The sequence below is a fragment of the Drosophila takahashii genome, chromosome 2R, assembly GCF_030179915.1.
Source record: "Drosophila takahashii strain IR98-3 E-12201 chromosome 2R, DtakHiC1v2, whole genome shotgun sequence".
Classification (NCBI taxonomy): domain Eukaryota; kingdom Metazoa; phylum Arthropoda; class Insecta; order Diptera; family Drosophilidae; genus Drosophila; species Drosophila takahashii.
The window spans coordinates 4,455,879-4,468,522 of NC_091679.1; the positions used below are offsets into that span (position 1 = coordinate 4,455,879).

Below are 12,644 nucleotides of genomic sequence, written 5' to 3' on the forward strand. Positions count from 1 at the left end.
TTATATTTTATGGTTGCCGCTTCTGTCGTCGCTGCTGACTCTATGATGTTCGATGTTTTTGCCGCTGTCGATTAAAGTTGACTTTGGTAGATGCTGTCCTCGATCTTGTAGTTGTAGTTGTAGTCGTAGACGTGCTGAAGTCCTTGAAGTCCTGGAGTCCTTGTATGCAGGTTAGGTGTTTAACAGATGATTTATGATTTTTTCTTTTTCTTCTTATTTGATCGTGATAACCTTTTTGATGTAGGCCTCGAATACGCCTGATTTTATTAATCGCTTTTTCGATGTTTAAACGGCCTCGCAAACGCCAAAAAAATTAACTGCTAGATGGCAAGAATTATTTTTTTTTTACTTTCACAAAAAATATTTTGTATTAATTTTTTGTTAATCACATAATTGCTAAAAATTTATTAACATACAAGATTCTTTTGTATCTTTTTGCTCTATAAATTTATACTCTGTCTCTTACCACTGGTGGGGGAAGACATGAGCCAATTATTTTTAGCAACCTTTTAAAACTGCAATGCGTTACAGATTTTTTAAAGGTGCTAGCCTGACTTCTGAGTCTCTTACCACTGGTGGGGGAAAACTGCAGAGTTGTCGAAGGACCAAAATGAAAGGGATGAATTAAGTAAAACAACTTTTTCAGTTGAGTTCTGTATTAAAACTGAGTATTTATTTTCAAAGTCCCTGCTTAGGAAACTAACATGAAATTCTTATTCTGATCTTATCTGCGGCCTACGCAGAGGCCGCGTCTGCCTGAGCGGGAGAGTTATCATTTGACCCCCGCACAGGAACCCTTGGTGCAGCGTGAGAGACATCTCAAGTGATTATTTTCGGCTAGGCTCAAGTGGCCTGCACTTACAGATTACAAGTGCTAGCACCGTCTTTTTTGTCCGCGATTTCGTTTACTCGCCCAAAACGGTGAAGGGCCCCGCGCGTAACAAGCATTGCTTGGTGTCGTAAAAGCCACTTGATTGTACTGACCATAGTGAATCAACGTCCAAGAATTTAGTTCCAAATGCGTCGCGGTCCTTCTACTGTAAACAATTGCGCTTGCGCCGCGGTTCTTCTGATATAAACATTTGCGCCGCAGGCCTTCTACTGTAAACTAAGCCGGGTCTCCCAAATGTAAACATTATCATCCGGTCAGCTCCCAGCGAGGCCCAAAATTGCAGAGTAATCTGTTTAATCGATTTCCACAATCGAACCAATAATTGCATCACCCAATTTATTCCGACTCTCTTGAGTCCATCTCTTATTCAATTGGTGTCCCGACTATCTAATACCCGTCACTCAGCTAAAGGGAGTGCGAACGCTGTGTCGGGTTGGTGTCCCGACTAATAATCGTAACTCAGCTAAAGGGAGTGCGAGGGAGATAGATATATAATTTTTGATTGCGTATAACTTTTTAATGAATGGTCCGATTTGAAAAATGTCTTCATTTCTACATTTCGATAGGTATAAATATACACAACAAAATTGCATTTATACTTCTCGGAAATCTTTAAAGATGTGGGCGCAGGACCCATTTTAAAATCGTTAGTGGGCGATTGTGGGCGTTAGAGGGGGAGTGGCGCTCGGCTAAAATAAACTTGCGCTGCGTAGGAAGCCAAAGGATATGTGTGGGAAATCTCAACCTTCTAGCTTTTGTAGTTCCTGAGATCTCAGCGTTCATACAGACAGACAGACAGACAGACAGACAGACAGACAGACAGACAGACAGACAGACAGACAGACAGACAGACAGACAGACAGACAGACAGACAGACAGACAGACAGACAGACAGACAGACAGACAGACAGACAGACAGACAGACAGACAGACAGACAGACAGACAGACAGACAGACAGACAGACAGACAGACAGACAGACAGACAGACAGACAGACAGACAGACAGACAGACAGACAGACAGACAGACAGACAGACAGACAGACAGACAGACAGACAGACAGACAGACAGACAGACAGACAGACAGACAGACAGACAGACAGACAGACAGACAGACAGACAGACAGACAGACAGACAGACAGACAGACAGACAGACAGACAGACAGACAGACAGACAGACAGACAGACAGACAGACAGACAGACAGACAGACAGACAGACAGACAGACAGACAGACAGACAGACAGACAGACAGACAGACAGACAGACAGACAGACAGACAGACAGACAGACAGACAGACAGACAGACAGACAGACAGACAGACAGACAGACAGACAGACAGACAGACAGACAGACAGACAGACAGACAGACAGACAGACAGACAGACAGACAGACAGACAGACAGACAGACAGACAGACAGACAGACAGACAGACAGACAGACAGACAGACAGACAGACAGACAGACAGACAGACAGACAGACAGACAGACAGACAGACAGACAGACAGACAGACAGACAGACAGACAGACAGACAGACAGACAGACAGACAGACAGACAGACAGACAGACAGACAGACAGACAGACAGACAGACAGACAGACAGACAGACAGACAGACAGACAGACAGACAGACAGACAGACAGACAGACAGACAGACAGACAGACAGACAGACAGACAGACAGACAGACAGACAGACAGACAGACAGACAGACAGACAGACAGACAGACAGACAGACAGACAGACAGACAGACAGACAGACAGACAGACAGACAGACAGACAGACAGACAGACAGACAGACAGACAGACAGACAGACAGACAGACAGACAGACAGACAGACAGACAGACAGACAGACAGACAGACAGACAGACAGACAGACAGACAGACAGACAGACAGACAGACAGACAGACAGACAGACAGACAGACAGACAGACAGACAGACAGACAGACAGACAGACAGACAGACAGACAGACAGACAGACAGACAGACAGACAGACAGACAGACAGACAGACAGACAGACAGACAGACAGACAGACAGACAGACAGACAGACAGACAGACAGACAGACAGACAGACAGACAGACAGACAGACAGACAGACAGACAGACAGACAGACAGACAGACAGACAGACAGACAGACAGACAGACAGACAGACAGACAGACAGACAGACAGACAGACAGACAGACAGACAGACAGACAGACAGACAGACAGACAGACAGACAGACAGACAGACAGACAGACAGACAGACAGACAGACAGACAGACAGACAGACAGACAGACAGACAGACAGACAGACAGACAGACAGACAGACAGACAGACAGACAGACAGACAGACAGACAGACAGACAGACAGACAGACAGACAGACAGACAGACAGACAGACAGACAGACAGACAGACAGACAGACAGACAGACAGACAGACAGACAGACAGACAGACAGACAGACAGACAGACAGACAGACAGACAGACAGACAGACAGACAGACAGACAGACAGACAGACAGACAGACAGACAGACAGACAGACATGGCTAGTGACCCTGATCAAGAATATATATACTTTATGGGGTCGGAAACGCTTCCTTCTAGCTGTGTGTTCCCACATAATTCCATCCACCATCTACCATCCAATAACAGCTGACTGAAAAGCAGTTGCTCAGCTCAACATTAACGAAGGGGGAAATTGCGTTCTCCTAATCCTTTTGTAAAATAATACAATAAATAGCATATGATAATAGTTAAAAAACATATCTGAACATTTTTAACATATCCTATAACGAGTATGCATATATTGCTGACTGGGGGAGAGCCTAACCTTCCGTACCCCACACTCCGCTCTAACTACGCCTCTGTCTAGCCAATATTAATCTGGCAAATTTGTAAACAAAACCAAATTTTTGCTGTTTTGGTAATTTATAGCAACTTTGGAACTTTTTAGGGGTACATAGTACCCTTTTAATAAGTATTAGTTATTATTTACGAAGTGCAGAACATATTCTGAGACTTCGCTGCTAACATTGATGTTTTCGTACGCAGAACAGCTTAAATTTTGGCCCACTCATAGCAACCTGTTTGCGAATGCTTTTCCGCCCATAACAAACTACAAATAATTTAAAAAAAAAACACAAGAAACAATAATCTGAAGCATTATTTAATTTTATCCCGCCATCCATTTGAGTTGTTCTCGCAGTCATCGTTCCAATTTTCACAGTCAAGAGAAAGAATTCAGAGTTGCACCGAGAAAACATCGCCTAACTATCGCATAAAAGAGCCCGTCAAAGTCCGTCAAAATTGGATGGCGGACTAACTGGGAAATTTTCGGAACGGTAAAACCTTACGGACCATCCGTTCAACGGATGGTAGATGGTGGATGGAGCTCTGTGGGAAAACCCTATTAATTACATGCTCAACCCAGTATGAAATTCTATATTTAAACAATATGTTTTGGACAAAGTACTAATGTTACGAAGAAAATTAATGTTAGGATTTGTGTCGGAAAATGAATTTCTTTTTTGTGTTCTGTGCAGCTGATAACTTATATTTTTTAAGTAGTTTGCTTAGGACAATATACTGTTGTTTTTACGGAAATTAAGGAAAAAAGTTAAAATAAAATCTTTTTTCGGCTAAAAAAAGGAATTTTTTAAATATAAAATAAAAACCAAATATAAATATATGCTTAGTTTCCAATTTGAATTTCCGCAGGCGAAGCTGCGGGCTACCGACTCTGCTAGTTTATTATAAAGCTCTGCCAGTAGTCTTCCGATCCTCTCTCTTGAAGGATCTTCTACATAGGTTGTTCTCACAAAGGTTTTCAAAAAAACGAGCTAATAAAAAATAAGAAAGTCCTGACAACCGTCCTCCAAACTAATTTTAAGCGAACGAAGTCGCTCCGGGTAAAGCTAGTAATATTCTATATTACTAGAATATTAGACAAGAATGATAAAAACTTACTTAGCAGTGCAAGAATAACATCCTTCTGGGCTGTAGGACAAAATGATCTCATCTGAAATTGTATTGTTTATGCACCACCAAGAAAGGAAGATAGCTTCGGCAAGCCGAAGCTTATATACCCCTGTAGATCATTCTATTAACTTACGAGTCGCAAAAATGTTAAATTTCCTATTATTTCACATTCATTTTTCGATCGTTTCTATGACAGCTATATGAAATACTAGTTCGATCTTTTTAAAATTAAAATCGAAAGTCGGAACAATTTAAAAAGAGTCCTATCCCAGAGTAGAAGAAAATGTAATAAAAATCAACAAAGATATAACACAGGCCGACAAAATGTGACATGGGACGGTGTCCAGGCCTGCCACCATTTTATTTCGATAAATGAGGCTTTTCTAAACATAAGTTGCCACTACGCCTATAGTATATCAGCTCTGGTATTTGCGGTATCTTTAAAATAAGAAAATCACAAATTTTCATCATCTTTTGGGATATATCTTCAAGTGTGGTAAACCAATTTTGGTAATCTTTTCGGAATTAAATAGTTACATGTCTCTTTTATACGGTCGTTTTGGAAAATTCAATCTAACTCAACCACACGAGGAGGTGGGCGCATTCAAAATTTTAAAGTCTCAGCAAAGTTTAAAAACCTGCGTTTAAAAAATAAATAAAAATATTTTCTTCTACAATGCATTTTTGATCCAAAGACACCTTATGTCCTTAAGTTTTAGGACACTCATCAGGCTTTTGTGAATTGTTTTGGAATTTTAAAAATTAATTTTCTTACTTCCTTCACAGTGACGATTCACAAACTGTGCCCGAACCTGTCACAATTTTAAATAACATATTTCTAAACGGTCTAAGTAGTTTTGCTTTGTATAAAGGCACATGAGCGTAGCCTACTAATCTTTGGGGGCTGAAATGCCTGAAGTGTAAACCCCTCCAGCTTTTAACTAACGCCCATGTATAAATATTTTTAAAGCAAGGGTCACTTGTGCACAAAAAGAGTTATGAAGAGTTTGAATCGTCACTGTGAAGGAAGTAAGAACAAAAAGTATTAAATTTTCTAAAAATGAGAAAATATACAAATTTAGACAAGAAAAAGTTTTAATACCCTTAATGATTTCTTACCTAAATATGTATTCTTGATTAATAGCACTAGGCCAAAATTTATATAACAAGAAAAGAAGCTAGCTTCGGCAAGAAGAGTAGAAGAGAATGTAATAAAAATCAACATAGATATAATTTTTTTCCTAATAATTTTTAATTTTTCGACCGTTCCTATGGCAGCTATATGATAGAGTGATCCGATTTTTTAAATATTTAATTCAAAATTCAGAAATATATAAAAAAAATTATTCCCAAAAGTAGAAGGTAATAGTTAAAAAAGCAATGAAGCTAAAAATTTTTTAACGTTTCCTTCCTGTGGGAGCTATAAGATACAGTTGTCCGATCCGGTCGGTTCCGACATATACACTACCTGCAATAGAAAAAAGACTTTTGGGAAAGTTTCATTCCGATAGCTCAAAAACTGAGAGACTAGTTTGCGTAGAAACAGACGGACCGACGGACGGACAGACGGACATGGCTAGATCGACTCGTCTAATGATGCTGATTAAGAATATATACTTTATGGGGCCGGAAACGTCTCCTTCACTGCGTTGCAAACTTCTGACTGAAATCATAATACCCTCTGCAAGGGTATAAAAATTGCCAAAAAAAATGGCTAGTGCTTTCCCTTTGTTACACGTTGCGCTGTTGTTACTTGATGCAAAGTTGCTCATCTAAAACCGCTGTCCTTACTAGTATTTCTTGCGTTAAAAAAATTTTAATTTACGACTTTTTAAAGAATAGATGAATCAATATGAGGATAATTTTTTTATTGTTCTAATTTTAAATTCTTTTAAAAAGTACTTAATTTTAAATTTAAAAATTTGTAAATATTTTTCTGAAAGATATTAAGATATCACACAAAGTTGCACACCAAATATTAAAATAACACAATCGAGTCTCAAGTGCTGCATAACTTAAAAATCGGAGCTTAATTAGGAAAATAATTTAAAAACAAGAAAGGAAGCTAGCTTCGGCCAGCCGAAGCTTATATACCCTTGCAGATAATTCCTATTAATTTACAAATCGCAAAAATGTTAATTTTCCTATTATTTCTCATTAATTTTGCGTTCGTTTCAATGGCAGCTATATGATATAGTAGTTCGATTTTGATAAAATTCAAATTAAAATGGGCGATTGTGATAGCTTGAAAACTGAGAGACTAGTTTGCGTAGAAACGGACGGACAGACGGACGGACAGACGGACATGGCTAGATCGACTCGTCTAGTGATGCTGATCAAGAATACATATACTTTATGGGGTCGGAAACGTCTCCTTCACTGCGTCGCAAACTTCTGCAAGGGTATAAAAAAAAGAGAGAGCGCTATAGCCGAGATGGTGTCCCGACTATCTAATACCCGTCACTCAGCTAAAGGGAGTGCGAACGCTCTACTCGGGCTGGTGTCCCGACTATCTAATAATGGTAACTCAGCTAAAGGGAGTGCGAGGGAGATAGATATATAAACAATTTTAATTGCGTATAACTTTTGATTGAATGGTCAGATTTGGAAAATGTCTTCTACATTTCGATAGGTATGAATATACACAACAAAATTGTATGTATACTTCTCGGAAATCTTTAAAGATGTGGGCGCAGGACACATTTTAAAATCGTTAGTGGGCGATTGTGGAATATGTGTGGAAAATCTCAACCTTCTAGCTTTTGTAGTTTCCGAGATCTCAGCGTTCATACGGACAGACTGACAGACAGACGGACATGGCTAGATCGACTCGGCTAGTGACCCTGATCAAGAATATATATACTTTATGGGGTCGGAAACGCTTCCTTCTGGCTGTTACATACTTTTGCACGAATACAATATACCCTTTTACTCTACGAGTAACGGGTATAATAAACCGTAAGAGATAAAAAAAATATATAAAAAACCGGTCCTTATATTAAATCCTCTATCGAACAAAAGTTTCGATTGATTCTGAGATTTGACCCAAATTGGCCTGTCACGTGGAATGACCCATAAAAAAGCAATAATACCAAAGAAAAGTAAAAAATTGCTTGTCTTGTAGTTAAACGGCTAAAATAGCTAAACAAAAATTTAAAATAGCTAGTTTAGTGACCAATAGCATTTACAAAAAAAAGGCAAATTATTTTAAAAGTGGCTAGAAATAGCCACTAAATGGATGATCTGGCAGCACTGCCTACGCAGCACAAGTTTTTTTCATCGAGGTACCATGCCCCCTCTATCGCCCTTAACGTTAAATTGCGGTCGCCGAGCCAATATTTAAATTGTATTTTAAAATTGGTTGTTGGGGCGGGGGTGGCTTGATTGGTGAAGATGATGAGTCCCAGGAAAAGGGTGAAAATACCCGTCACAAAATAATGTCGGAAACACGGGAGAACTTTTCGGGGTATTGCGCGACGTGCGGCTGTTTATTATTACACATGTAAATAGGAACTGCTTGATCCTAACTTAGCTTATGGGCTCCAGAGCGGAGCGGAGACTTGCGGAAGAGTTGGAGAGGGAGAGCGAAGGGCAGTGCGAGCAAGCGAGATGTGGACATCTGGAGAAAACTGCCGCTCGACACTGCCTCCAGAAATTAAACGCCTTTTTGGCGTGAACATTGGTCAAACGCAAAAACTGTTCTTAAGATTTCTGAAATTATTTAATTTGATAAACATAACGCTATTTTGTAAATGCATGTTCTAGCTCTTTATTCCAGGGACCGTAAATAATCATTATTTGAGATTTTTATTTTAAAAAGACTACTGTGATATTTTGTTTTAAACGTCAAAACTAACGTTCTTTTTACTCTTGTCCACAAAGTATATGCATTTCAACAAATCTGGAAAGCAAATTAACTGTTATTTGTTCATGTCTATAAAGTGCATAAAAACCAGTTAAATTATTGATAAAAACTTGTAAAAACCTCAGTAGGCCTTTTAAAATAAAAATCTCAAATAATGATTATTTACGGTCCCTGCTTTATTCTCTTTTTTGGTTTCGATTACATCGGCCACACATTTTTCAATGTTCTCGTCCTCCCTACGTTTATACGTCTCTCAGGGATAAAAAAACATATATCGATACCTTATAGCCAGGGATATCACACATTATATATATCTACAGACTAAAATTACTTTCGTCTTGCTTAGATTAGAAGTGATTGCTTACATAATTCTTATTACTGCAATATATTAGCTCCTATTACAGCAAAAGTATGAATGATGTTCAAAGAAAAATTTAAGATATTAAAAAAAAGGCCTTTTAACGGGGTAAAAATTTTCTCATTCGGCACGCTGCAATAAAAAATGCTTGTGAAGGAAAAGGGCTACAAAAAGGCTAAGGACCGAATGAAACTATTTTAGAAAGTGTATTTAATCAGGTGTTCAATAATTTTTCGTTACAAATGTTGATATCAGAACATTTTGTATGTTGAAGGTGCGATCGTCACTCGCTTGATAACTCGCTATTAGGTGATTTTATTTGAAATAGCGTGGAAATAGTCCAAATAAGATCTCTGATGATAATATAGGTATGTAGCTTAAACGACCTATCCAAATTTGCAAATCCCAAGATGAAAACGTTATGTTTATTTAATAATATAGCCATAACCTCCTTTTTAAAATAGCTAAGAAAATTCGATTTAGGTAGAACGAATGAATTAGGAAAAATCATAATGGTTCCACTTAAACAACCATATTTATATTTCATAACATTATTACAGAGCAACAAGATGAATCGAGCGATTTTTTGTCTCTTTATAGTTTTAAAAGCTGGTAAGGCTGGTGCATTAAAAAGTTCGTGGAAGTAAGCTTAAATATATCTTAGGTATGACTGAGTGCGGTCTAAAAAGCCATGCAGAACTCATACGTCAAGCTGATAAAGTGGATAAAAAAATTAAGGCCTATAAATTAACGGGGTTTGCAAAAGGGAACTCGGAATTCGATGAAAATTACAAAAACTTAAGGATTCCGTTATCGGAAAATTATACAAATTTACACAACAAATTGGAGCATATTAGAGTATTTGAAGCCTACAACAAAGAACGACTGCAGTTAGAGAAAGGTATCATGTCTATCATTTCTAAAATGAATACATCAACGACTGAAAACTGCGAGAAGTTTTATAAAAAGCTTCGTCAGCATCTGGTTTTAAAGCTGACCGATGCCAATTTAAATAAAATGGAGGCATTAAAAAATATACAAAACCGGTAAGAATGAAATAATAAGATATATTTATGAGTTATAGCAGGAGCAAATACTATATAAGATCAACATTTACCTCGATGAATGCCTTCTTACAGAATATTTTATTGTGTGTTCACAAAAAGTCCTCAAAGTTGTAAAAATTTTGTATTTGGACCACTTTTAAATTATTTTACAGGCGATCGGATTCTTCTTATACCCGTTACTCGTAGAGTAAAAGGTTATATTGTATTAGTGCAAAAGTATGTAAGGAAGCGTTTCCGACCCTATAAAGTGTATATATTCTTGATTATATATATTCTTGTCCGTATGTCTGTCTGTTCGTATGAACGCTGAGATCTCGGAAACTACAATAGCTAGAAAGTTGGGATTACCCACACAAATTCTCGGTTTTCCTACGCAGTGCAAGCTTATTTCGGTCGAGCGCCACGCCCCCTATAACGCCCACAATCTCCCACTAACGATTTTAAAATGTGTCTGGAGCTCACACACCCAGAAAAAAAAATGACCTAAAATATCAATGGCCTAGAATTTAGGTAAAATTGGCCTAAAACTGGAGCTAAGTCCTTGAATGGCCTAAAATTTAGGATTGTATGACCTAAAATGTTAGGCCATTAATGGCCTAAAATGGGGTAATTTTTGGCCTAGATTTTAGGTAATTGGCTGCCTTAAAATATGAGAAAACCCCTATCCAAAATTTTAGGCTTTCTTTGGCCTAAAAATTTGTACTGAAAAATGTTTCATATTATAAAGTAAATACAGAGAAATTTATAGCTAACTCGAGGTCAATGTCGGCTTAGTCTTCCAACACACAAAAACGAGCGAAGAGGCTTTACTGTTCAGCAGTGAAATCGCTGTTTTATTCAACGATCGAAGTGGGTTACCATGCAATCCGCGCTATAACTGGTTGGGAATTATAGCGTCGCTAGAACGGTATCAGAGTTCCGTGCAAATTTATTTGGGTAAAATGCATTAATTTTAAGGCCCACGATGACCTAAAATATTAGGCTATACGGAACCTAAATAGTAGGGCAAATATACCAAAAATTTACATTTTTAGGCAGTACATGACCTAAAAAGGAACTTTTAGTCCATTTAAAATGTTTTCGGCTATGCATGACCTAAAATGTTGTCCATCATTTTTCTGGGTGCACCTTTAAAGATTTTCGACAAGAATAAATGCAATTTTGTTGTGTATATTTATACCTATCGAAATGTAGAAGATATTTTTCAAATAGGACTATTCATTTAAAAGTTATGCGTAATCAAAATTTTATATATCCATCTCCCACGAACTCCCATTAGCTGAGTGGTGGGTATTAGATGAGACACCCACCCGGTTATAGCGTCCTCTCTTGTTTTGTTATGCAGTCCAAAACATTTTAGAAGGGTAACCATTTATCTTTCAAACCGAGGGTATTATAATTTTGGCCACAACTTTGTAACGCAGTGAAGGAGGCGTTTCTCACCCCCTAATGTAGGGGAGAAGGGGGCTCGTTTAAACGCGCGCCGTGTTTATGGGGTCGGAAACGTCTCCTTCACTGCGTTGCAAACTTCTGACTAAAATCATAATACCCTCTGCAAGGGTATAATAAAACATACATATTCTAAAAATTAAAAGCTATAAAAATTTAGACAAGACAAAGTTTTAATACCCTTAATAATTACTTACCTAAAAATGTATGCCTTTGAGAAATAGGAAAAGAATACTGAGTGAGAAAAACAACATCTGCAATTTCAATCTCTCCTGTCAACCCAACCCAACAAAAAGTCGTCCAAAACAAAAACTTCATATGAAACAAAATTTTTTGACGTCGTTTTTCATATGAAGTTTTTTGTTTTGGACGACTTTTTGTTGGGTTAAGTACTAAGCCTTAAGAATAAAATGCAGACTGGCGCAATATATACAGATTTTAGGCCTTTGACTTTGTTAACCACTCTCTCCTTTTATTCAAATGAGATCAGCTGGGGTTTCCATGTAATCTATTAACTTGGACTTCAAGTTAATTGAATGGTAGGACTCAGAGGGTTATATTTAAGAGTGGTGTTTCTAAGATGATCTACGTGACATCTGGAGTTCCTCAAGGTAGTCATTAAGGCCCTTTGCTGTTCACTGTTTCCCCAGCATATCCATTCGCTGCCGCTGTTAGACGTGCTTTATATCGCTCTATCTTCAAACGAAGTTTTCTTCGTGAAAAATCTGTGCATTTTGACCAGAATTTCAGCGAACTGTTGATGACCTTGTGATCTTTAACAATCCGAACAAACTGGATCGTTTTAAATAAAGACAGTGACTTTTTATTTCGCAAAACTACTTAGTGAAAAATTTCCCTATCCGCTTTGCCTCCCCATTCTTGTGCATTTGCGTTTTAACCGCTAGAGTTGTTGTTGCCCGCGCTTTAGCTCTCCTATCGCTCTCGTGCGTTACGCTTATCGCTTAAGAGTGTGTTTTGTTGTTGGTGTAATTACTCTCCGGTCATCTGCTGCTGAACAATCACACGCACTTGATTT

At 38.2% G+C, this 12,644-nt stretch overlaps 1 protein-coding gene across 11 annotated transcripts in view; it reads left to right on the forward strand.

The window, feature by feature from the left end:
* The first annotated feature begins 9,648 nt into the window (after nucleotides 1-9,648).
* Nucleotides 9,649-12,644, forward strand: part of LOC138912471 (uncharacterized) — a 243,488-nt gene continuing 240,492 nt past the window's right edge. For all 11 annotated transcript variants that reach the window (XM_070213385.1, XM_070213388.1, XM_070213380.1 and 8 more), the window contains exons 1-2: nucleotides 9,649-9,704; nucleotides 9,757-10,138. In XM_070213385.1, coding sequence (XP_070069486.1) covers nucleotides 9,662-9,704; nucleotides 9,757-10,138 — 425 coding nt within the window. In that variant the 5' untranslated portion in view covers nucleotides 9,649-9,661. The remainder of the gene's footprint in view (nucleotides 9,705-9,756; nucleotides 10,139-12,644) is intronic.